General features: G+C 38.0%; 2 protein-coding genes and 1 long non-coding RNA gene across 3 annotated transcripts in view; 1 reads left to right on the top strand and 2 right to left on the bottom strand.

The window, feature by feature from the left end:
• The window catches only part of LOC146450712 (uncharacterized), a 47554-nt gene extending 27859 nt beyond the window's left edge, over positions 1–19695 (top strand). The window contains exons 3-7 of the mRNA XM_085100076.1: positions 16253–16366; positions 16750–16848; positions 18033–18074; positions 18944–18991; positions 19376–19695. Coding sequence (XP_084956202.1) covers positions 16253–16366; positions 16750–16848; positions 18033–18074; positions 18944–18991; positions 19376–19464 — 392 coding nt within the window. The 3' untranslated portion in view covers positions 19465–19695. The remainder of the gene's footprint in view (positions 1–16252; positions 16367–16749; positions 16849–18032; positions 18075–18943; positions 18992–19375) is intronic.
• LOC146450707 (uncharacterized) overlaps positions 1–27809 on the bottom strand; it is a 162139-nt gene that overhangs the window by 41071 nt on the left and 93259 nt on the right. The window lies entirely within an intron of this gene.
• The window catches only part of LOC146450703 (uncharacterized), a 184912-nt gene continuing 164171 nt past the window's right edge, over positions 7069–27809 (bottom strand). Inside the window, exons 2-4 of the long non-coding RNA XR_014860239.1 lie at positions 8708–8789; positions 7894–8069; positions 7069–7181 (exon numbers count right to left, since the gene is read on the bottom strand). This is a non-coding gene — a long non-coding RNA (uncharacterized LOC146450703). The remainder of the gene's footprint in view (positions 7182–7893; positions 8070–8707; positions 8790–27809) is intronic.

The following is a 27809-nucleotide window of genomic DNA, read 5'->3' as shown; positions in this document are numbered from 1 at the left end:
TCCACGATCTCTCAAAAATGAGCTACGTGTCAAGGGGTACTGAATATTAATTAAATCAGCCCGTGTTCCCAATCTTGTTGATCAACTTAAAACACCCTTTTTTTCAAATTTGCCGTAAAAGTCGTTACCGTATGATATCGCGCGGACAACTCTTAACGAAGCAACAGGCCAATTTCGATATATTAAAATTCTACTTTGGCCACTACCCCAGCTACGTCCCTTTTTTTCTCTTTTTTTTTTTCAGAGATGAAATTCGCTGTTATTCTGTGCTTTTTGCTGCTTGTTGGAGCTGTCAGCGGTGCACCTTCAGAAACAAGAAAGTTCCAGCACCCAATGGATTCCGCTCGGTCACGTGCTGTGAGACGCTCTGATGATCAGACCAATGCTTCATGTTGCAAATTACGGATAAAGATCTGTTGCAACCAATAGCACGAGAACATGACTGTACTCGGCTTAACCTAAAGCATTTAATTAAAATTAGGGTAATAAGATTGTCCTAGATTTAAGAGGATTAATAAAACTATGATTAAGGGTGTGTATTCGGGGTGATGTTTGTTGTTATTAAATGCTATAAGAAATTTCGATTCACCCGTTTCAGATCCGTAGAAAGGCCGCGTCAAGGACTTCCATTGGAAGCCAGTATGAACAGCACTGAAGCAGTCTCAATTTCGCAGACAATAGTCTTGTTTTCGTCCGTCAGGTGGTCTTAACTTTCACATCAAAGAACACGTTGTCTTTACCGATCAAACGTGAGACCAATTTTAACGAGCGTCCAATTAAGGAAAAATAGTGCTGCTAAATTCGGCCGAGTTCGTAGGGTATTAGTTGTGTGACAGCATAGTACTCTCTGGGGACTTCAAGTTTCAGGCAGCCAAAACGTTTACACGGAGGGAGAAGCGGGTACAAAGTTCTTGTCTCTGAAACGAATCTTCTATCTCACAAACTCTTTAACCACTTAGAATGCCGTCATGGAACGGAAACATGTAAGTGAGAGGCTCCAGTTCGCATTAGTTTACTTTATGATTAACCCACCAGAGGATAATGCAATTTTAAGCGATGTGATTGGTCTTCTGCTCAAGGAACATGACTTATTCTATGAAGTTACCACCTAATTTGGAAGCCTGCGTTTTCAAACGTACTCTAGTGGGGTTGCACAAGACAAATGCATCCTCAGGATGAACCTCGAATTAAAAAAACAAACATTTGGCTTTTAAATCTAAGATGGGACATTTAGATTCTATACTATAGCCAAGACGTGTGCATGGCTAGTTAACTTTAGGGGAGGAATGTTTGAATCTTTGTTCCAGTTTTTCATTTTCATAATTACTAAGGTGGTTAACAATAAAAACACCTTGTTTAACAGCCTTCGTAGCTGGCTGGATGTCGGGCGAAGGCAAAGTTTGAGCGGGGGGGGGGGGGGGGGAGGGGGGGGAAGAAGGGGGGTCGCGAGAATGACCAGAAAAGAAACAACGGGAATGGAGAAGAGACGAGCTATTTTCTCACAGCTTTCGCCTCTCATTTTAGAATAGCTCTCGGGATTGCCTGAGAACAATAGCGGAGCAATAAGCCTTGCCGTCGAAGAATAGAGGTGCATGATTTACATGTCCAACGAAATTAGGTTTTCTAAAGAAATACGAGTAGCACAATTTCGATATGTAAAAAATTCAGCCTGAAACAATAAACATTACTGCGAGGCTCTGGAAATAAACCAATATAAACTACACAACTTATTCCCTAGAGCCTCGAGTGAGGGTGGGTATCTTATATCCCCTAATATTAAGACAATTCATATTTTCTAGCTGCCCTAGCGCATTATTTCACTTCAAATCAACCGTTCACTCAGCGGGTCACATATTTCTAGTTTATCTCTAAAAGTTGCCAAGAGGTTATGAAAAGGGTGAACGTCAGCCTTAAGGGTACGTTGATTAATTTATCCCTTATAATAGCTCAATACTTTTTCTCAGGTAGTGATATACTTTATCCCTAACATTACGGTTGTAAGTTGTATGCAATTCCTAAAGACCTATACGCTTGGTTTGGTTTGGTTTATACGATTGGTTTTGGTTTACATTCCCACTGACTGAGAAAGTGGCGCTAGTTTTGTTAACCAATCACAGAGCGTAGTAATGCAAAACCAAAGCAAACACGAATTTACTTTCGACACTTAATTGAAAACCGCTCTATGCTACGACTAAAGTAACACCTTTCCATCATAATTCAAACTTTACTGAGTATCTGTCTGATTACCAGCGGTAGCAAACAATTGACCAGGGTCATGGCATTTGCAACAACACACAGAGACGAAATAACTTTAGCTTACTACTGCTTTAATTTGTCTCTTACAACTGCGTTTTTTGTAATTGGAACGATCTACCTAAAGCACAGGGACAGAAGGGATCAACAGAGAAAAGAGTGGCGTCAGTTCGCAGAAACCATCTGAAGCGGCTATGGCAATCTAAAGAGTCAAAACATCCTTTCGAAGATCTCAAAAGTAAAGGAGACATTCAGGAATATTAAAATGGACATAGAAATTACCGGCTTTGATATCTTAAGGTACATGATTGATTCTAACTGCGAGTGTTTTAAAACCACACAGCTGGAAGCCCTGTGCGAGGACTTGACGCCAATTTTTCAGATGCTGAACACCTGCGCTTCGTTAATCCTGTTAGGAACAGTCCCTCGCAACATCAAGGCAGAGCTAGGAACAACGGCTACTGACTTAGGGGAGCTCATATCGCCTTTTTACAAAGGAGAGGAGCGTGCCACAATTCTAACTTGTCTTAAACATTTTGCTAGTGGTGTAAAACCGAAGGTTGAAACTGAAAAGAGAGTGAGTGATGTAGACGTGAGACGTGAACAAGATTTTCCATATCTCAAGCATCTACGATTTGAAGGCACGTCTGGAGGAATTTTGATAACGGGAAACAGCGATTATAGCGAGCCCGGACGTTTTCATTTCGAGCTTAACATGTTTGACAAGCCTTTGGATTCTCTATACCAACTGCAATTTGACCTGGAGGAGCCAAACTGTAAGTCAGACTTTGCCAAAGAATTACGTGAACTTCCACTAAACCTTAAATATAGTGGCCAGTCCTGTTCAGACGGTGATAAATTAGTGGTCGTGAGAGCGCTGCACGAGGTTCGCGTCTATATCCATCTTCTTTTAGAGAAAAGAGAGGCCATTGTTGACGAAATAAATGAAAATATTGAGAGACTAAAAGTAATGCATGGACGCGTCAGAAGAAAGAAAAGACAGGATTATGAACTCGTGACAGAAACTTGTGAAGACTTTATGATAGATCTTTCGTTCTTCAAAAAGAACCTACGCCAATATAATATAAAACAGAATTTTGACTCCAAGTTTAAAAGAAATTCATGGCACTTTTAAAAGATTAGTAAGGGAAAACAAATTAAGCATGAGATCCTAATATGATTCATTTATTGAAATGCAAAGGTAAAGCGGCCACGAAGAAAGCGAAAGAGAACTTTGCTTTTCAAGGAAGGAAGGAAAAACCAAAGGAGAAAAAAAAGAGGAATGCCGAAAATGTTAAAAAAAAGACGAAACGACAGTTAAGTGAAGATAGCTGTATACGTACATTTTTTCGAATCATTTAAGACCCTAGTGCAGTTAAGGACTATAAAAATCGTCGTTGGTCGCAGTAACGAGGTGATTTAAACGGCAACATGTACGGATAGAAAACAAAACGACTGCTTTTCTTTGGGTCACCAAACGAGAGTGGTCGTACAAACAAGATGGAAAAGCGAGTTTCCACTGTCCTCAGTGCTTTTTTGTTTGGATGATTTTATCTCCAATCTCTGATAATATATTTCCTGCTGAGATATTTTAAAAGAGAATAAAGAGTCTTAAATTAACTGGGTTTCGAAGGCACTTTCGGTTTTGCGTAATACTGCGCTCTGTGATTGTTTATGAAACACGCGCCACTTTCTCAAACAACGAGAATATTAACCAGCGTTTTTTGCGCGCTTTACGACAGTTAGATGTGTTTCCTGCGAGTTCTGATTGGTTCATTGCACTTTTTACGTATGTACACAGAAACCTGCAACTGTATGTGTCAATTTTTTTTTGCCCTAGTAGATGGCTCGACAAATATTTGTTGTTAATTTGCGTCAGTGACAATTTCGCACAGCAGAGATGTCCATGGAAAGGCAAAAAGCAAGATGGCGCCATGCTGGATGCGCAAATGTTAGGGACTGTAGGGACTGGGTTCTACAGATGACGTTGAAAAAATTGTCACATTTTATGTGGCATCTCGTCTACACGGACAATTTTTTTATGTGGCAATTTTTATTTGCTTTTCAGCAAATGCAGTTGTCACATAAAAATTGGTAATTTTTCATCATCTACACGGGCAAATAAAAATTGCCACATAAAAATTGCCATATAAAAATTGCTCGTGCAGACGGGGCTTTACTAACTTGCACGCACCGCTGATTTCACGTGTAGCGATTTAAAAATGTTGATTCAAAAATGCTGTATCATCAAAACGACACCTTTGTTTCACCTGTTTATGGCTTGGCAACTGGTCAACTTAGATAAAGTTTAACATCTGACAGTGGATAAAACTGTCAATTTCATGGCTCTGCTGCCTTGAAATCCTGTCAGAATTCTTTCCGGCATCAAAGAAATAAAATTTAACTCTTACCTTTACTTCTCTTGCATACGACTTTGTTTTACCAATGAAGCTATCATACGCAGGCAAACAATGCAGTCTTTAAGACTCGCCAAGAAACGTTGAATACTTTCAAGGAAGCCACGGAAAAAATCAGAAAAACACTATTTTAATCAGTTAATACCTCAGCTGTCTGCTAGAACGCCAAAAGTGTTAACTGCTTACTCGGCCGCCAATAAATATGGCGCCACAGGAGAGAGCCTCGTTTTGGTTCCTGCTACAACTCGAACCAGTCTTTGTTCTGTCGACTTTTACTCACACGGTTTCATACAAATTGCATATTATCGCCTCAAAGGAACAGAGCAAAAGATGAATCGCCATGGAAGAGAAACTTTCAGCACCGTTTAAAAGAACATAAATTCAACCTCTCTTACATGAGAGTGTTTGGCTTGGTATCGCAAGACAAACCATAAGGACATGTGCTTAAGGACGGTGCCTACTATTGTTACTGCGCATACGTTCTGCGCATCGCGAGATACTCGGGTTTCCTATGGGTAGTGCCTACTAGTACAGGAATATTTTTGCGCGGTTTAAAACTATACGGAGAAAGCAGAACTTACCAAATGCCTTTGGTACTCCAAAGAAAATCTGGGGTAACCATGCATTTTTCAGAGAAAATTAAGCTTCGATTTAGGAAAAAATCCCATACATTGCTTCATGTTTTGGCGCTTTTTAGAGATATTGTTGCTTAATTATCTCTGAAAAATGCGTGGTTACCCCCAATTTTCTTTTTGGACTCCAATAGGCCTTGCTAAGATCTACTTTTCCCGCATAGTCATAAACCGCGCAAAAATACTTCGGTTTTAGTAGGCACCGTCCTTAAAAGTTGTACGAAAGTAGCCATGCTGAGCGTCCGAAAGGTATAATGTTCTACTAATGTTGGACATATCTCGATGCCTATTCCAGACTAATTTATTAGAACCTTGATTTCTGATCAAAGGTGTTCAAAGACGAATTTTCGTTAAGTGTAAATGTCAGCGCGGCGTGACAAAAATGCGAACTGTCTTTGGCGTTTCCTCAAGGCACGGCTATTCATACTCTACGGAATTTTGTGTGTTCCAGATTTGAATTAGAAACACTAAGACCACAATCTTAAACTATGGTATATGGAAAACAAAATATAAAAAAATAGGAAAAATTTATAAGTTTGATTTTAAATAAATCGCAGCGGAAGCGTTTCGAACCATGTAGTGTTTGTATCGTCAACGTAAATGGAACGAAAAATAAACAACTCTTGCAAAAGATGAAATGAAAATGCTGCCGAGACTGGTTACTGATTGATGCAGTGAAATTCCTGTTAAGTTTCCCTATCGCGAGCTTGAGAACGAATTTAACCTGTCTCGTAGCTTGCCTTAGAATTTTCTTGCAATTTTCAAAAGATTTTCGAAAGGTTTTTTTTTTAAGATTTTCAGCACGCATGCTTGATAACGTGAACAAAGGTTTTATTAAAATTGATGTTAAGGAACACTTTTAAATTGAACGGTGTATGAGAACAACTAAAACGGCGGTAAAGCTTGCGATACAAATTCAATGTTGGTTTTGTATGGTAATATATTTAAATGATGCGTATACATTCTTTCGTGATTGTTACATTACAGATACCCAGTAGAAGAAAAGCTCGGTCCTATGCAATAAAATATATGTCATACTGGAATATCCTACGCAATGACCTATTTGAATATGTTACCATAACTTGTCAAGAGCGAGTTTGAAATGCAAACATCTCCGTCTGTTTATGCATCCTCTTCATTTTTAACTTCGTTAAAATTGTGGGAATAAAGTTGTTGACATCATCAAAAAAGCATGATGAAGATCTTTCTATAATTTATCGAGCCGTTCTTGCGATTTTTTTTTTTTTTTTCAAAAAGCGCATACACTCAAAAATTATAAGAAAATTTAGTGTAAACGATCCCAAAGGAAAAACTTGTTCTCAGGTTCGCAACAGACAAAACAAAACAAAACAATTAGCGATTTCAAACTATGACTTCATGGCACATATTGGCAATATTTTTAAGTCACTTCATCAAAGCAGTGTCTGTTTTACGGCTCATTCACTATTACCACAAACAACTGAAATTCAGCGCGGAAATGCTTTAGTTTTTTGTATGAAATTATACACATAGAAAAATTTTTATTTGATTTGTCATATACCATAGTTTAAGAATGTGGTGTTGGCTACTACTCTAATTGAAATCTGGATCCCGGGAAATTTACAGTTTATAAATATTCTCAACGATGAATCCTGTTGCCAAAAGACGTGTGTCACTGTTGTCAAAACTAAAAAATTGGAAGACTGGAAGATGATGCCCAGAAAACAGCCGATGATAGCAGCACGCATAAATTATTAAAGAAAATAACAAAAATTCACCTGTCCAGTAAAGGTTTTTATTTTCGAGTTAACCATTCTATATACCACCATTTTAGAATTAGTTAATCATCAAAGTCCCCAATCAGTGCTTCACAACATTACTGCATTGCCAGACTCAACACCTGAAAAAGAAAGACAGATTTTGGTTTACAAATAAAAAGTGGACTTTTAACCCTCGGTTCACGGAATTTTCAAATGCTGGTTTTCTGATATGGTGGTAAACCAGATCAGGATCAATGATACAAGATCACTCGGATCATGGTGCATCAAAGGAATAGAGGAATCCTTTCAATTCCCAGAGTGGATTCCTCGGTTCTTTTGATGCACCATGATCCGAGTGATCTTGGATCATTGATCCTGATCTGGATCATCCTAAAAGGAACTCATCCTATAACGACATTACGCCATTTGCATGAAATTTCTAATTAAAAGCGAAATTGACATCAACGGGAGAACTTTCCGGGAAAAGAAGTTAAAGGTGTCGTTTGCGCTCGAGAAAGAATCTTCCGAAGATAAATGTACGATTACTCACGAGGCAGTATTTAGAATTTCTAAAATTTGTAAGCCCGAAAACAAGCTTAAGAAATAAGTCGGGTTCAAAACACCTTCCACACACAGGATACAGACTGCATGGTTCGCGTGTTGGGAGAGATTGCCTCGATAAATACTTTATCGAACTTTTCAAGCATTTGAGGACTGTTTATTCACAAGGTGTATTTCACGACATTTGGCGCCAACAAATATCCAAATGAAATTCGAAACTCCACAGGCGGAACAAGTTGACTTTCTTGTTTCGCGTCTCCGTGGATTGTTGCTCTCCAACGAGAAACTTACTCGTGAAGTTGAAGGCCTAGCTGGTTATTTGCTGCAGCAGTTGCATTGTGGACCCTTGCAATACACCACGCAAACAAGATCACATTTAGGATCCCTAAGAAGTTCATCCAAGCTCTTCTCGTCCTTGGAGACATCAAAATCAACGTCGGTATGGTCGACATCGGCATCCCGGGCCACTACGATCGAATAACAAATTTAACAGAGAACATAATTATTTAAGATCACGTACAATATACGGTATTTCATCATCATTGAGGCACCTATGATGACGTAACATGATCTGGGAATTATTTCGTTATTCCTCAATAACCGCCTTCCTTGTTAGTTTTGCCACCTTTATAGATATCTCTATATCTTAAAAAAGTGAAATTAATTACTGAACGTAATTAAAATCCAAAAGAAAAAAAGGGAAATGTCCACTTGATCTAGAAATGTCAATTAATTCGAACGTTGAACGGCCTCCACCTTTTCACTTTAGAACTAAGGAAAATATTAAAAAAAAGAAATCGAAAAAATGAAAATGTTAAAAACATGCTATTAAGACTGGTCAACAATGACAACTCAGAGGAAATTGTTGTCAGATAAATTTTAACTTAGGAAAATTTAACGGCGCCGGAATCTTCTTCTTTCCCTGCTCTCCCTATCCCCAGCTTAAACCTTTTGTTAGTGTTTTATTGGTCGGTATGTATTTTATTCAAATTAGCATTTAGAAACGGCAAGTGAAGCATATCAGCATATAACAGTTTTGAGCTGAGTTGAACTTCAATAATGTTACTTTTTTCTGCATTTTATGGCTTTATGTTATAACACGTACCTTTAAGTTTACGATTAGATCGCGCAGCGGTGGACACTATCAGAAGAGCAAGAATAACAAAGCAGACGGCCCTCATGGTGAACTGATAAACAACAAAGGAAATCACCTGTTACAATTATACACTATACAACACACGCCGGTTGGATTTAAACGAAAGTTTTATCTTCTGATATCAGTAACGTGCCTCCCGAAGGAAGGAAGGGAGGAAAAAAGAAAGAAAGAAAGAAAGAAAGAAAGAAAGAAAGAAAGAAATAAAGAAAGAAGGAAGAAAGAAAAGAGAAAAAAGAAAGTAAAGAAATATCGTTACATTAGAGCACAAAGACTCTGAAGAGATGTACCTAATTTTCATGGAAGATGATAAACTCCGACAAGATTTCGAACTCTCCCTCAACCATTGTCAACAAAAACTCTGATAGTCATGAGTCCTTCCCCACGAGGGAATGGAGAGCACATGGAATTATTGCGCCATAATCGGAGGGAATCATGAGCTCTGTTTAGTATCCCAGTTCTGGAAGGATAAATGACCACTCTCTGGGGGATTGCGACCCTCTATACAGAATTGTTGTTATTATTGTGAAGAAAATGTTCCTTACCCAGAGGGTATTCTGTAATCCTCTAAGTACCCTATCATAGGGATAGGTACCTCTCTCAGAAAAGGTGAGGGGAGGGGTTTTTGTTTTTCACGTTCTAATTAGATAAAATGTAGACTAGCTTATTTCTATTAATCTTATATATATCTAGATGGTGCCTTTTTTTTGTCTTCTGAGGCGGAGGGGGAGCGGGAGGATTACGACACCTCTCCATAATGGCACCTTGAGGGTAGGTAGTACGTCCAAAGATGTTTCCTTTGAGGTCCGTAACGGGAAGTAATGACGTCATATGACGTAATAAATACATCATGATGGAATGGCGGACATCATGGATCCCACATCTTGGATTTCTGAATTTCCCCAAAACTTCAGAAAAGGGCCAAAATTAAACCGAAACAAGAGACTATGAGGTAGTCTCTTGACCGAAAGTAATCAAAATTAATAAAGAAACCCTAATTTCCGTTTTGAGGTGATTCCATTGAATTGCATTGCGCATAATTTTTCGCGTCATTTAGCGCGCAAACGAGCGGGCGCACGCACAACATTACAGGATTTCCTTGAATTGAGGTTAAGCTCGCCAGGAAAATAAATGGTCTTTTTCTTCTAAACGAGCACGGTGACCCCAATTTTTTAATACATCAATTTAAATGTCATAGGTTGACCACTATATATCGCGATTTAAAGAAAAGTTTAATACTCTACTTTGAGATATTTTTTTATTTGAATGCTTTAAAAAGCACGTATTTAGGCAGTGCTGCTTACGTGCGCACGCAGCAAAATCTTTAATTTCTTTCATAATCTTTTTTCCAGTTCAATGAAAATAGTTTGTTGTGTAAGATTGAAGTAAATTTTGTTGAACTGCTTCGATATTTTAATGCAAGAAATTAATTTTTCTAGAAATGATAGTTCCTTTTTCTGATTACAAGCGTTCCTAATAGAAACCTCGTGGGTCATCTATTTACTGTAATAGCCATCCAGGTTGCATAAAAACGAGCACGGTGACCCCCATTTTTTATTGCATTTTTGTAATGCTCATAACATAGTCATGAACTGGACTAAGTCTTAGACAATTTTAAATACTCCTTCTTTTTCAGCGGAATCACGTTAAACATAAAAGTTGCAGCAAGAAAAGTAAGGTGTTTTTATTTGTTTCATTTCAAAAAGGGATTTCCCGTTTTCTTAAGAATAACTGCCTGTCAACAATTGGTTGCCTGGTAACAGCAGTCTGTGAATGTTCCCTGGCCACTTCAAAAAGTTTGCAGATAGATTTGTTAATAAATTACTGAAGTTTCCTGGCGTTTGCTTAAATTTTTTTTAAAAAAATATTCGCGTTCAAAGCCCCTCCCCCTCGACCCTGTTGTCTAGATCGGGTTAAAACCCTTTTTAGTGAAGCCATGTTACATTTTCAGTGTTCTAGCTGTACGCTACGACATTAAATGTTTGTTTATCAGAAGCACTGAATAAATGACTAAGGAACTAAACAATACTGTTTAAGACAACTTCAGTTAAGTGTAGATTATCTCTTGAAATCAGTACAACAAACATATTTCAGTAAAAAAGATCATTTGCGATTTGAAAGAAGTAAAAGTATTGTGAATGAAGTCTTAGTAAATCTGGTAATTCCAGTTAAGGACGGTGCCTACTATTACCGATGTATTTTTGTGCGGTTTATAACCATGCGGGTAAAGCAGGTCTTAGCAGGGACTGTTGGAATCCAAAAAGAAAATTGGGGGTATCCACACATTTGCTAGACATAATTAAGCAACAATTATTCTAAAAAGCCGTAAAATACAAAGCATTGCATGGCGGGTTTTTTTTCCAAATTGAAGCTTTATTATCGCTGACAAATGCATGGACCTTACCCCAGTTTTCATTTTGGATACCGAGAGCACTTGTTGAGTTATACTTTCTCCGCTTAGTTTTAAACTGCGCAAAAATATTTTGTATTAGTGGGCACCACCCATAGGAAACCCGAGTATCTCCAGATGCGCAGAACGTGTGAGCAGTACAAAAAGCAGGCACCGTCCTTAAAATCTCCTTTGTTGATTCTCCTCGTTGTGACTGAAATTAAGAGAAGCAATTATTTCGAACTCAATGTCCTCGACCGAGCTCAAGGATTTAATGTGACTTCATTTATTGGTTGATCTGTTTCCTTTCCCAAATATAGTAAACATGTGACTTAGTAGGATCTGTTAGCGACAATGTGGTTGGGATAAAGCATGGGTAACCCTAACGTGCATGTATGTCTAATACTGTTTGAAGGTTATCGTTTCTCTTTCCCCAACCTATTAAGAACAACTTTAGTTGTTTTTGCCAAGGAGATGGCTATTTAGGACAGTAAGATAGAAAACAGCATGATCAATGATCACAAGGAACAACATTTTCGCATATTGAACAATGTCTAAAAGCAATTTCTGGAACAAAATACTCAACACACGCTTTTTAAAAACGAGAAATAAAGACAGCCTAAGTAAATATGCTTGATCTATAAATGAAAATGTTGGTTAGTGAAACTTCCAGACACTTCACTGCGGCCATGCTTAATTTTTCATATCTGAAAGTCACCCCATTTCTGTTGTTGTCCCTCGTAATCCTTTTTTGGGATACTTTTATAGGACGAGTTACATTAAAACAAACCGTAAAATCAGTGTATATTCTTGAGCAACAATTAAAGTCATCTATGTTTACAATCTGTTTCTTGTTTTTTCATCAACGGATCTCCCTCTCTCCCTTATTTCTCTCGTCAATGGATGTCGCGCGCTCTCTCCCTTGTCGCTCCGCACAGTTCTAGACGCGGTATACTCGTCGGATTTAACGGGCCGACTCTTGTTTGGCCGTACTCGAGAGCCATAGACACCTCGTTTGCTTCACTGAACTGGCGAAGGTAGACTACGGCTCCAATAGCGTCCTGGCTTGCGTCGGAAAAGGCGTGTAACTCCGCTCTAGTCACGCTGCCGAAATCTTTAGGGCGGTAACAGCGAGGCACGGAAAGGTTCTGCAACTCTATGAGAGAGTCTCTCCAATGTGTCCACTGATTTATCATTGCGGTAGGGAGGGGGTCGTCCCAGGCTAGGGGGTATTGTTCTCCTTTGTCCGTTCTCCCATATGGACAAGCTGCTGCAGTATTTTTCACCCTTCGAGCATAACGGTACTGCAAAGCCGAGCGGGTCGACCTGGTAAAAGTACTTAGTTCAATGAAATTCCTTCAAACTCGCAACTGGAATCAAATACGACGCGAATGGTGCGCTGTGTATTGTGATAAGTTGACAAAATGTGTAGAGGCGCGGATAATTTAACTAACAGACATTGTGATAAAAAGTTGCATGCAAGTGGCGATACTTTCGTTCAACAATGACCCACGAACGCTCTATTAACCTGAAGATACTTAAAACAGTTATAAAGCTAAGAGAGAACAGACAGACCTTCTCTTCTTGACATTGTTAATGAATTTTCCGATCACAACAGTAACGGAAAGCGAAATTTCAAATTTTTTAAACGATATGATAATTATTGCACATGCAGTAAATATCCGCCACTCCCTCATTACCCCTCACCATCTTCCTCTAATTTTTGGTATAATTTAACGGCAGCTCCGAGAAAATCCTTGGATTTCTGGATTATTTATAATTAAGGTTGATGTCAGTAGTACTACAGTGGGGGATATTCCAATGTATTGATGGTAAATTTAAAGAACTGATAAAAGGAGCTCGTGAAGATGGTTGCAATTACTAATTTGTAGGCACTAGATAAATCCTTGTCTGGGTTCCTGCAGGTGAGAGCATTATTGGTAGTGGTCCTGAGTTATAACTTAGTCGTATAGTCATAATTTTTTCTGTCTTTAGCTATTTTGGTTTAGCACCTCAATGCTCATGGTTGGTAGTTCTTCTTCTTTCAAAGCCTTAGCAGGATGGGCTGCTAAAATTGGCTAGAACACAGCTCATTGGTTTTCCACCCAGATTTCATTTAAATTTTTGCACTTTCCGGTTGTATTAGTACTTGCTTGGTAAAAAAAGCATTAAGAGTACCTAAAGTACTACCTAAGTGGTGCAGGCGACCTCAACTAGTGCAAGAACCTTTAGTAGTACAAGCGCTATAGCTGTTTATAGTCCTGTATAGCTGCGTATACCGCTGTATAGCTATATATAGCACTGTATAACTGCGTATAGCCCTGCATAGCTGTGTATAGAACTGTATAGGTGTATATAGCACTGTATAGCTGCATATATAGCGCTGTATAGCTGTGTATAGCACTGTATAGGTGTATATAGCCCTGTATAGCTGCGTATAGCCCTGCATAGCTGTGTATAGCCCTGTATAGCTGTGTATAGCTCTCTACATATAGCTGTGGATAACTGTGTATAGCTCTCTATAGCTATGTATAGCTCTGTATAGCTGTGTATAGCCTTGTATAGGTCTGTATAGGTGTGTAAAGCCCGGTGAAGGTATGTATAGCCCTGTATAGCTGTGTATGGTCCTGTATAGCTGTGTGGTTGCACTGTATAGCTGTGTATAGCCTTGTATAGCTCTGTATAGCACTGTGTAGCTGTGTATAGCAACGTACAGGTGTGTATAGCTCTGTAAAGGTGTGTATAGCCCTGTGTAGCTGTGTATGGTCCTGTATAGATGTGTATTGCACTGTATAGCTGTGTATAGCCTTGTATATAGTCGTGTGTTGCTCTGTATAGCCCTGTATAGCGCTGAATAGGTGTGTATAACCCTGTATACTGTGCATAGCCCTGTATAGCTCTGTATAGCCCTGTATATGTGTGTATAGCACTGTACAGGAGTGTATAACCCTGTATAGCTGTCTATAGCATTGTACAGCTTTGTATAGCCTTGTATAGCTGTGTATGGTCCTGTATAGCTGTGTATTGCACTGTATAGCTGTGCATAGCCATGTATAGGAGTGTATAACCCTGTAAAGGTGTGTATAGCGCTGAATAGCTGTGTATAGCACTGTGTAGGTGTGTTTAACTTTGTTTAGGTGTGTAGAGCCCTGTAAAGGTGTGTATAGTACTGTATAGCTGTATATAGCACTGTATAGGTGTGTATAGCCCTGTAAAGGTGTGTATAGCCCTGTATAGCGCTGTATAGGTGTGTATAGCCCTGTAAAGATGTTTATATCTCTTTATAGGTGTGTATAGCCCTTTAAAGGTGTGTATATCTCTTTATAGGTGTGTATAGCCCTGTATAGCTGTGTATAGCACTGTATAGGTGTGTATAGCTCTTTAAAGGTGTGTATATCTCTTTATAGGTGTGTATAGCCCTGTAAAGGTGTGTATATCTCTTTATAGGTGTGTATAGCCCTGTAAAGTTGTGTATAGCGCTGTATAGGTGTGTATAGCCCTGTAAAGGTGTGTATATCCCTTTATAGATGTGTATAGCCCTTTATAGCTGTGTATAGCATTGTATAGGTGTGTATAGCTCTGTAAAGGTGTGTATATCTCTTTATAGGTGTGTATAGCCCTGCATAGCTGTGTATAGCGCTGTATAGGTGTGTATAGCTCTGTAAAGGTGTGTATATCGCTTTATAGGTATGTATAGCCCTGTATAGCGCTGTATAGGTGTGTACAGCTCTTTAAAGGTGTGTATATCTCTTTATAGGTGTGTATAGCCCTGTAAAGGTGTGTATATCTCTTTATAGGTGTGTATAGCCCTGTAAAGTTGTGTATAGCGCTGTATAGGTGTGTATAGCCCTGTAAAGGTGTGTATATCCCTTTATAGATGTGTATAGCCCTTTATAGCTGTGTATAGCATTGTATAGGTGTGTATAGCTCTGTAAAGGTGTGTATATCTCTTTATAGGTGTGTATAGCCCTGCATAGCTGTGTATAGCGCTGTATAGGTGTGTATAGCTCTGTAAAGGTGTGTATATCGCTTTATAGGTATGTATAGCCCTGTATAGCGCTGTATAGGTGTGTAGAGCTCTTTAAAGGTGTGTATATCTCTTTATAGGTGTGTATAGTGCTGTATAGATGTGTACTGATAGCCCTGTAAAGGTGTGTATATCCCTTTATAGGTGTGTATATCCCTTTATAGATGTGTATAGCCCTGTATAGCTGTGTATAGCATTTTACAGGTGTGTATAGCTCTGTAAAGGTGTGTATATCTCTTTATAGATGTGTTTAGCCCTGTATAGCGCTGTATAGGTGTGTATAGCCCTGTAAAGGTGTGTATATCTCTTTATAGGTGTGTATAGCCCTGCATAGCTGTGTATAGCGCTGTATAGGTGTGTATAGCCCTGTAAAGGTGTATATATCTCTCTATAGGTATGTATAGCACTGCAAAGGTGTGTACCGGTAATATATTATACTAGTATAGGTGTGTATAGCCCTGTAAAGGTGTATATATCTCTCTATAGGTGTGTATAGCCCTGTAAAGGTGTGTAATATATTATACTGGTGCATCCATGGCATTCTCCTATATGTGTATAGTCCTGTAAAGGTGTTTATAGTATGGAATATATTATAATATATTATATATACCGGTGGAACCATGGCATTCTCCCATGGAGTATATACCAAAACCGCGCACTGCCGTTGACTTTGAATTTCCGAAAAGACACGGACTTTGAAATTATCTTTAAATTTAAAATCGATCCTCGAAGTCTAATGCATGTACGTGTAATGGAGACGAACGAGGTGAACTGAAGGAAGGTCATATGGAAGATCGAGCTGCTGATATGACGGGATACACAATCCATCGGGAGTGCATTGGACGTTGTTTGGCTAAATCTGACATTTAATTCGATTTAATGACGTACAATATAAAGGTAAGCTCAAGCTTTATAAGCTTTATATAGCTTCATGTCCTTTTATTTTCGGTGTCTTATCGTACATATCTACTTCTTTTACGGTAGCTTTCGTAGGCAGGCGAACCGTATATAAGCTTACAATTGTACGTAAGCTTTAATTTCATTCTAACGTTAGGCTTAATATAATTTTGCACACGTATAGAAAAATTTAAAGATGCTGCAAAGGCCGCAGATGACCTAGAAAAAGAAGGTCAAGATCAAGAAATTGAACCTGAAGTAAATCCTAAATCTGGGAAGAGACAAGCTGTTTATGAAGGTGAGGTGCAATACATTATCTATTTAACCGTTGTTATAATTTAATATTTAGGTGTGTATTGATTGATCATTCTAGATAGCGCAGGTCCACATCAGGACTTAATGTCTTACCAATTCCCCAACCTGCTTTACCAAATAAACTATGTATGTATGTGTATGTATGTATGTATGTATGTATGTATGCTCTGATCTGAGTAGTCTGAAATGTCAGCCGTCTCCTCCCCCAACCCGCAGGGGGCGCGGGTTAGGGGGAGGAGACGGCTGACATTTCAGACTATGATCTGAGGCCATATTATAAACAACTTAGCAGTATAATGTTACTCCAAATGGTATCTATGAGAATCCAAAACTACCATACTCTGTTAAATTCTTGTAAAATTGCAGCTGATTATCATGATGAAAGTTATGAGAGTGAGAGTGATGAATGCCATGAAAACACAGGACAAGAGCAGAATGAATTGACAAGTAGTCATTTGAGTAAAGGTGAGTTTAAATTGGCTATGTCGTGGGCTGAAAGGTGTCTTCCAACCAGTTAGATCCCGAAAATTATGGTCTAGTTTTGTTATTGTGTAGTTCCAAAAAATGTCCATACCCTCCTACAGCTTGGGATTTGTCGTATGACCTCCCTCCCCTATGGATTTTCCAAAATTGGCCCTCAAAATTAATCTGCCTAGATCCCAAAAGAATTTCCAAATTTTAGCACACCCCCTAGAAATATTTCCCTCTCTGTTAAAAACTTCCGAAGGGGTGTGAAACCCTATCAGCCGGGTTTCAATAGAAATTAACGCCATTCACCTCATTGTTGTAAGCTTCAAAATGATTTCACCAAAAGCTTCCAGTTTAAAGGGCATGATGTGGGCATATTGCAGTCATTTTAGTACTGAATCACGGAATTTCTGAGCCTTTGATCCCCCATCCCCCTAGAATTTCCAATCCCTTCTGTGGAGGGAGTATGGCTATTTTCTGGAACTACACATTAAAGACTATCTTACAGAACTGAAACTGGTTAGTATCATTTGTTGCTACAGATGTCAAGGATGGAAATGGAACATTGAAACTTGTAAAATTGGAACCTATTTTTTCAAGTTCTGATGCTATGTCTAGCAAAATTACCAAAAAATAAATAAATGTTATTGATGAGCACTCCTGGATAAAATCCATTTGATATCTTCCTTTTAGTTTCACAAGAGCGTTTTGTGCATAGTAAATGATTTTAGCACTCAATTGCCCTAAAACAACAAAATCCCTCATGACCTTGGCTCTTTAAGTTTAGTGCCTGGTTTAAATGATTTTTGAAAAGTCCTTAAATTTTATCGCTATTGGGTATACAACTCTGTAAGTGTGCGGACAAAATGTTTTCTGGTTAATTGGTCATGTGTGGGTGAAATAGCAAAGAATTGGAATCAATGTCAGCATAAGAAAATAGTTATGGTGATTGAGCCAGGAAGATTGTACATGTATGTATTTATCAATGTATGTGTTGTAGTTAAAAATGAATCTAAGTCAAAATGATTTCAAACCAGTTTGATGTTGATTTTTCTTTGTCTCGTGATTATGCTAATAAACCTGGAACAAAGGAAATGAAAATTAAACTGGTTTGAAATCTTTTTGACCTGAAATTCATTTAAAACTACTACACATGTATCATTTTGTTTGTGTTACGATAGCTGTAAAAAAGAAGTCACAGGGGAAGACAAAGAAGACAGAAGGTACAATTAATTTAGTGATGTAAAGTCATCAGTGTACATGTAGCTCTATTAATATTTGTCAGTGAAATTGTCATTTGAAAAAGAAACCTGAAAAACATTCAGGCACTCGATTTAAAGTTTCTTGAGCAAGCCCTTGTATGATCGGTCACTCTAAACTGTTTGCCAACATCTGTATCTATTTCCTGAACAGTTCTCTGTCTTCAGGGAACTTATGGAAAGATATTTTAACGCCATCCTCTTCATAAACTTTTTCCTTACACCCGGGAACACAACAGTTTTGAGGCATATTTCGGACTGTACTACCACATGTACATGTAAACATGTAAACATTGAATCGTGGCCCTCGATGCCTCACTTTTCGTGCTACTTGACCCAGATCGTCTGAGACAACCACCATTTTGGAATAAGGTGTATTACTGGAACCAAAATAATGTGTTTCAAAACATATACAGTCAAGGCTGCCTGTGCAGACACACTTGTAAGGGACTGTTCATTTAGATGACAGGTCATGACAATTTCACCCATTTAAAAAATGTCTCAAATTTGAGCCCGTTCACACTTTGACTTACTGCCCCAGCACGGTACCCTGAAGGCACTAATGTGAATAATTATGGTTTGTTCTGAGCATGGTGCCAGAGTACAATTTTCACTGGACACTAAATAACACACCTTTTTTTTCAAGTGCCCACTCCAAAATTATTGTAGGCACAGGTACCGTGCGCAAATTCTGTGTGTTCATATAAGTACCCAGTGAGAATTGCACTAGGGCACCAAGTGTGAACAGGCTTAATAATCCATTGAGTATTAAAACACATACACACTTCATTTTAAACAGGGTCATATGCATGTCAATTAATATTATTTTTCAGCTGTCACAGCTAAGAAGAAACGTTCACAGACAAAGAAGAAGCAAACAGGTAAAAATCAGCCACAAGCGATTCATGTTTGTATATTTTAGACAACTTCTTGTTTCTGCTACTGAGAAAATGACTGATAGAAATGATAACCTGAAGCACAGAGCACATGGAGTTGAGAGAGGGGAAACAAAGAGACCTTGTGCTTTGAAGAGGAATGGAGTTGAGCATACTGTCTAGAATACTGCCTTATAAGTGGCTGTTGCATGAGAGCCCGGCTATCCTATGATATTTTTTTCTGGCTAAACTAGAAAGTTTTACCAGGTCCATATACAACATTTTGTGTGCTGTTTCAGGACACATCATGATAACACCATGTACATCCATGTGTTATACAGCACTTTATACAGTACACAGTTATTCAGGCAATATAAAATACTGTTGCAGATGATGTTGCCAAAAGTAAAGACAGAGAAGAAGGAGATGGTGGCCATTCTAAGAAGGGTATGTTTGTTTACCCAAAAGATTATCATTAGTTTTGATCCCCATGTTGTCTCTAAATCTACGCACCTGTAACAGACTTGTTGCTTTGTGAGTGTCACTCAACTGATAATCGTACTAACATGATCAGAATTTTTTGGTTGGGTATAACAGTTGGCTAATTTTACCAGAAAAACAACATTATCTGATACTGGCTAAGATTTTACTAGAAAACAATTTGGAAGGTGCATAGTCCAAAATGACCAGATAATATTATTAGTTGGCCTGCTTAGTTTTGTTTTGTTTTGTTTTTTTTTTAGCTACAATGTAAATCCCTGGCATGGATCAGTAATGTTAAACACAAGATAAATGAATTTCCACTCACAATGGCCTGAAATACGGACTCAAATAACAACATTCCTGAAAACGAAAAAACAGTAAAAAATTCATTTATTGCTAGTCAAGATCACCAAACCTGGGGTCAATAAAAATGCAATCAAATCTAATTTATTAGATGGTGCATGAAATTTCCATGATTTTGCCCTTAGGATTGTTGTGGATCATGTTGACTTCTTTATTGCCCCTCCCCCCCCCCCCCCCAAAAAAAAAAAAAATACAAAAATACAAAAAAGAGAAATATTCCTTTTCCCAAAATAATTGTTAATGCTCTAGGTGCAATCAGTCATTGTATTGTTAAGAGTTTTCGGTCAATCGATAATCGCTAATTACCCACTACCGATATTACATTTAAAATGATTATTGATACTAGCCTCCTACAGCTGTATGCAGACATTCTTTGGGCTCATGACACACTCCTTCTCCACGAATGTGTGCTGAACAGGCCCCATTTGTTCAAAGGCCGGATATCTGATATCCGACAATTTCAATCTGTGCAGAGATTTCAGTATTTCCTCGTGTACAAGCGAATATGCACACTCTAACCACAGTTAAGTTTGGGAGTGTACGAAAACCTTGGACAACGTTTAACGTGAAGTATATTTTAGGCCCTGAATAGTACCTTATCCAGCGTATAAAGTTATCTGGCCTTTAAACGAATGGGGCCAGAACAGCAACTTCCGTTCTTGAATTTCATCTGACTCCTGCCGTGAGAGCTTAGGTCACTTCCAATTTTGAATTGAAACTCTCTTGCAAAAATACCTTCTATACTTTGTATGAAGTAATGTCTTAGTTATTTAATGGTCCTTTCAATCCTTCATGGTGATTTGGAGGTCATGCAACACAAGCTGCATTACTGAACGAACAAAGTCGCGTCAACATGAAATGGCATTTTCCAAAATCGAGTAAACAGAGAATGGGAGTTGCTGATCTGTTCAGCACACTGAGACATCCATGGGGAAGGAGTGTGTGACGAGCCCAAAAAATGTCTGCGCAGGAGGATATATTGATACTGGAAGCTGTATATTTATTTTAATATACTATATTAGTGACGTTTTCTCATTTGCTTGTCTTGTGTTTTAAGATTTTGCAGTGGTTGCAAAAATTAAAGAAATGCCTCAACAAGAGCAAGAGAATGAAGATGGGGCAAAAAAGCCAAGGAAGCCCAGAAATAGCCCCACAACACGGGAAGAAGTCTTGCAAGCACTTAGGCAAAAGTGCAATCAATTAATTTTTCAGGCCAAACGGCCTAGTTACTTCAAAGGTAAGCTAATTGTTTAGTATTTATAATAAAAGGTTGTCACGTTGTATAGCATAAGGCTGTTGTCAAGTGGGATTGTGGATGCTCAGGGATTACCATAAACTGAACCCCGTACATACAACCATATGTTGCCCTGGGAATAATCGCCTTCAAATGAGATAGCGAACAATTTTAACACCTCTTTTGGGCTGGAAAAGATTAGTTGGCCTTGCAGTTTGGGACTTGGTTAACCTGTCCGGCTAATGTACTGTAAACATCTGATTAAAGGACCGGGCTTAGCTGCAGATTACATTGTATTACAAAGGACTTTGGGGGGCTTATTTCAGGGAGTCCAATACCATTTTGAAAAGTCACAATAACAGCCTAAAATAGCTTTAAACACCTAGCCCTGACAGTGCATGGGCTTATATTGAGGTTGGGGGGTGCTTACAATCATAAGTTTATGTTATACCGTCAGTTGCATCTGAGCGTGGACACATCACAAAAAAGCATGACCTAATTTGGTATCAATTTGGTATGTTTTGTCATTGAACATTTGAAGTTTGGCAGCCCATGCATTATGCGAACTTTGGCGCTCTAAGTGAGTTGTTTATTACTGAAGTGAAAGTATGCAGTGAAATGATTTGTGTGTGAAAATTGTTATCATGTTCCTATAGCTCTTTCTTCATTATATCTTATAGAAAAATATGAGCAAAACAAAAAGCCCAGGAAGGACAAGAAACAAGTTCTTTTAATTATCTTACTACGTTTTCATACAATTTTCATATAATTTTCTACTATTTTCTACTATTTTCATACAATTTTAATTGTATTTTTCTACTATTTTAATATCATTTTTATACTATTTGCATACAATTTTAATTATATTTTTCTACTATTTAATTACTATTTTTATACTATTTGTAAACTATTTTTATACACCTTTCATGGTATTTTTATACTATTTTAAATATATGTTGGATGTAATTTGCAACTAATTTCTGGTAAACACCAGTATTTTGAAATGTATTTGTGATGAGTGTATTGTCTGCTTGTTTTAAAGCTGATTAAAACACTATTGAAATATATTTTGAAAGATTTAAAACCTGTTTTAATTTGAATGATATTTTTATTTCCAACCTTCGTGCAACTTTAAGCTATATTTTTAAAGGTGTTAAAAAGTATTTGAAATATCTTTATTTCAATAGTGTTTTAATCAGTTTAAAACACCATTAAAGTCAGTCGAAAAATACGTTAAAAATATAATTTTGCACATATTTTAAACCTATTTTTAAGAAAAATACATTTAAAGTAGCTTTTTTTTTCGCAGTTTGAAAATTTTAAACATGCTTTTAAACAAATTAAAATATATTTTGAAAACTATTTTTTTGGTATTTTTATTTCCACTTTTTGTGCACCTAATTTGAAGCTATTTGAAATATATTTGTTTCAATAGCGTTTCAATCAGTTTAAAACACCATTAAAGTCAGTCGAAAAATACATTATAAATATACTTTTCACCCTATTTTTAACCTATTTCACTAAATAGGTTAAAAATACTTTTCAAAACAGTTTAAAAACACATTTAAAATAGTGTCCGGTTTGGTAAGGGAAGACTCCAAACTGACACCATTAAATTCCACATATTGTTGTCTATTGCTTAGATAGCTTTCGAACCCTCTAAGTGAAGTGCCACGAACACCATAAAGTTCTTATTTTGAAAACAAAATGTTATGATCAACCGTGTCAAAGGCCTTGGACAAGTCTATAAAAATACCAACTGTGCATTCCTTATTGTCAATGGCGGAAGAGATTTTGTCATATAAACAAGCAAGAGCATAAGCGCTAGCGGTGGAGTGATGCTTGCGAAAACCATACTGATTGTCAGAGAGAATGTTATGATTATTAAGAAACCTTAGAAGACGATTGTACATTACTCTCTCATTGCTTACTACAGTACATTAACAATATTGGTTTTATTTTATTTCTTTTCAGAATGCAATACTTAAACTGCACAGACTGCTGAAGAAACAGCTACTTCAAAGACACCTATGACTCATTAATTCCACAAAAGACATTGTGTACTCAATTCATACGCATAGAAGCTTACTCTTCAGCAGAATTTCATTTTATTTTTACCAAGTGATAACAATTCCCCCTACGTATACAGGAGGTAAACATCTACCTGAGGGAGGTTATGATGTTTATAGCACCATGCAGGTATGTAGTATTATAATAAGGAAGAATTGACTTGAAGAAAGCTTATGAAATCTCTTGTAAGTGATCACAAATTAAATTAAAATAAATTCTGGCATATTAAGGGTTATATTTTTAAAAATAATCTATCATTTCAACAGTCATAAACAGTCACTTCTAGCAAAATGTAATGTGGAAATTACAGGTTGATGGGGCCAGCCAACAAAAAACGACAACAACAACAAGAAAACAATTGCCTTTAATCATCATAACAGCTATTATGCTATTTTAATGCACCTGCAATTTTTCTATTTAAACCCATAACACCTCTCACAGCAAATCTTTATGGCTGTACAAGTGTTTCATTAGATGAATATAAATGGCCCAGCGTAGGTCACTGTGTTGCCAAAAAATAATATTGATAATAATATATTATATTCCATGTTATGAGTGTAAATAAAAAATGAGAAAACTCTCATTAATCTCATTCTAGTAATCGTTCCTTATTATAATACCTACTTGCATGGTGCTATAAAAATCATAACCTCCCTTTGGTAGATGTTTACCTCCTGTAGGTGGATGTTATGAGTTGGTAAAAATGAAAATTATGAAATTCAAGTCAATGATAGAAAAGCTCCTCATGATCCCAAGTTTCCCTGCTAGAGTGTAAGCTTATATGCGTATGAATTGACTATTATAAAACATAAACTATAAAATGTACACTGTAGGCTACCGCTACCTCCCTTAGGTAGATGTTAACCTCCTGTAGGTGGATGTTATGAGTTGGTAATAAATGAAATGACACTCAGGTCAACGATTAGAAAAGCCCCTGCAAGATTGTAAGTTTTAATGCTTGCAAATAAGCTTTCCATGTGTACGAATGTGCCAGTATAACACATACGATACAAACGTGGTCTTATAGAACGTACCTCCCGTAGGTCGATGTTACCTGAGCAAATCTTGACTGTTTTCATAGTTCCACGTTTCTTCCACAAATCGAGCGTAAAATCCTTGAGATCAGTGTTCAGACGCCGAGAAACGAAAGTAGGAAGAACTTTGTATTCTACCACAACGAATCCTAACAAACGTTCGAAGTCTTTATTTCACCGACGTTTTCCGCCATTAGCACTAAAAGAGAGTGAATGCAGGTCAATTTCCGGTATAATCGGATCTTGGATCGTGGCTGCTCCGAAGAATAACCCGATGACGGCACCACCCTTAGGCCGATGTTATCTTTTCCCAACCCAGTAGAAAACGGGAACTCGAGGTCACGCGTCACTTTCACAGCTCAGGGCCACCCTCACCCCCACCCCCTCTCCCCGAGTGTCGCGTGCGCGAGGCTTGGCTAGGTGGATCAACTCTTTGATACACTCAAACGAAACATAACACATATTCAAAGGGAAAGGAAAAACTGATAGAGCTTATTTATTATTATTATTATTATTATTATTATTATTATTATTATAATTATTATTATTATTATTATTATTATTATTATTATTATTATTATTATTATTATTATTATTATTTTCGGGGGGGGGGGGGGGTTGGTCAAAGTAAAATGTCGAGGAAACCAAATAAGCAAAGTCAAATTTAGCCACCTCTAGACCCATCCGCTATCAAAATTACTGTGATTTTTAGCCAGTGGTTCATTTCATCCAAATCATCGAGGAGATCATGAAGATCAACAAAAGCACCAGCTATAACTCTGGCCCTGTAGAAGTTGTGTTAGTTAAAGTATTGGCCAAATCAAAATTGCCCTTTGCACAGTATCAGTCCTGAAATCCCCTGGTTTATTTTACACGTAAAGTGTAGTCTGATCAACGCATTTCCACAGCAAGAGATCTGACAAAGAAAGGTTTTCAGCACAGTTCATTTGTGCGTCATGAGAGGACGGAAACATCGCGTACTGTAAGTACCTCCTGGTGTCTCTCATAAATTCTCTCATAAATCCTTAGAAACTTTTCTAAGGATTTGTCAGAGCTTTATCGGGATTATCTGTTTGCACTCCAGGTTTCGTCACCTATGCTTTCCACTTTATGTAATCAAGTCGAAATCAACGTGTCTCAGTTATCATATGGAGGAATGTCACGTATCAGTGACAACTCATCACTTGGCAAACTTTTATAGAATATCAATGAAATCGGGAAATCCGAACCACCTCCACTGACATGATCGGCTCTGAAGGGAAGCCAAAGTCACAAGTCAGCTGACGAGTAAATAAATCAGCACTTAAGAATTCTGCGGCATGCCGGCGCTTATGAAAGCGTGATTATCATTGGATGAAAAAGAAAAATTTTGGGAAATTCACGGTGGCGGATTTTCATTAACTATTGTGTTGAGATGTCAGGTATCAGGATGACAGAGTCATCAAAAAAACGTCCCTCGAAATCTTTAGATAATTCAATTTCTAGTACGCCTTTGAAGCCAAGTGCAAAGATGGTTAAAGTTAGTGACGAGAGTGATGTCTCCATCTCAAAAATATTCGAGTTAGTCGAGGATATGAACAAGAAATTGGCGGGCTTGACTGTATCGAGATTCATCTCTCCCGGGTTGATAAGGACATTGCGGATCTAAAGGACTCCGTTTCATTTGTGCATGGGAGCAGCGATGAAATAAAGAAAGAGCAGTCGTCACAGGCTAAGCTGTTACAGGATCTAAACGAAAAAGTGATGAAAATTGAAGCCGAAGCCGCAGTTCTACAACAGAATCTTGTTGACCTCCGAGCACGTTCCATGCGGTGCAATCTTCTGTTTTATGCATCAGTCAATTCCACCGGTGCCCATCCCCCCCCCCCCCCGGGCAACCCCGGGGCATTTCCTCACGTTGTCAGTCCCGGCGGCGGGGCATTCGTAATTTGATCGCGGCCCGGGGGCTGGGCATTTGCCTACCCCGGGGTGACCCCCGGACACTTGACACACGTGTTTTCGAAAGTGCCATGGAGGAATTCATCGGCAAAGACCAGGGGTTTGTTGACGATTGGCTAGTTCGTCAGGGACTACACAAACTTGTGGATGTTTTTAAAGGTATGTTTTCTCAATTTTAGATATTTCCTCATTAGTTGTAAGCATATAAATATAAAAAGCAACAACTTGAACTATATTTTGTTTATCATTTATCGAGAAATGGGAAACAATCAACGTGAACACGACTACAGCTGTATTTCGCATTTCGCATTAAAAACTAACCTAGCATTTTCAAATTCACAAAAGTCAACCTGGAGTGCACTTTAAAATACTTTAAGTTTGCGAATTCATATGATGCGATCTTCAAGACAGATCTTGCGAGCTTAAAATGCAATGCATCGTAAATAAAAAACGAAGCCTGCGAATACAGGCGCCTATCATCGCTCTCGGCAGGAGGGACCAGCGTCCGCCGCAATCCCAGCGCAGGTTATTAAATAATATTAAATTTTCCAAAAGCTCCCTAACTTTTTTAACAAAATATAAATAAATAAATATAATCATAATCAACTAACATGTCCTGTTGTCCTTGAAGTCCTATCGTTGCATTAGAATACTGAAAAGTGGAACGTTTTATTCACTGATTAATATAAAAATTGAAGTGGTGTTGGAAGGCGACGATCCCGGGGGCGTGGCATTTGCCCTCTTCCTTCATCCCCACCCCGGGGCATTTAGACAGGTTATTTGTCCCCATCCCGGAGAATTTGCCCATTAAAAAAAAAAATGCTAATACCCGGGGGTTAGCCCGGGGGGGGGGGGGGGATGGGCACTGCTGGAATTGACTGACGCATTACAATTTGCCTGAACGAGAGGATGAAGAATCAACAAGATGCCTATACTGGCATATACGCGAGATGCTGTGGCTGATTCGTTTATTCCAACTGTATGCCTAGCCGATTGATAAAACTATCATTGCTAATGGAATATTTTGAGTCGCGAAGATCGCGTTATGTTGTTTCCCTTGTGTTTTCGAGGACTCTTTTGTAAATCACTTATTAGTGAAATTGATTTCCTCAATAAAGATTATTATTATTTATTTACGCTACTGAGGATCTCACCGGAAGTTTCGGAAATTCCATTACGATAACGTAAGCTTCTCAATGACCTCTTTTCTGTCTCCCATCGTGGTTCGGGACTGTCAAACAAAGCACGATTCCTTCGCCAGGAACTCTCCAATTTCCACCGTTTTAGATGTCGAGTGCTTCTTAGAAGTTATTCTTTCGATTTACCGCTTCAAAATGGTGAAATTTCCGCTTGAAAACGGCACACTTGAGTCCACAACATGTTAAGAGTAAATGTCCCTAAGCATCAAATATAATCGTCAAATCGCGGACACAGCTCAAAATTCGATTTCGCTCATACTTTTTCTATAGATAGGCCTTTGACCCAAACTAAACAAAACAGGGTTAGTTCGTTTTAAAATTCGTTTCCTTAAGAGTAATTTAATAAAAACGTTTGCGTTGGTTTTGAGGCTAATTTGGATCGAAATTTCACAATATTCATAGCATTTTAGTGTTCGTTAAAAATACACTGTAAATCTTCCTTTACTGGAACTTTATAGTTTGGTCTCTAGAAAATTCAGCAGTGATAAGAAAAGCGGTTATTT

The sequence above is a fragment of the Pavona decussata genome, unplaced genomic scaffold, assembly GCF_977016875.1.
Source record: "Pavona decussata unplaced genomic scaffold, jaPavDecu1.1 SCAFFOLD_431, whole genome shotgun sequence".
NCBI classification, from domain to species: Eukaryota; Metazoa; Cnidaria; class Anthozoa; order Scleractinia; family Agariciidae; genus Pavona; species Pavona decussata.
The sequence above is the reverse complement of the archived record's forward strand: the minus strand, read 5'-3'. Positions and strand labels throughout refer to the sequence as shown.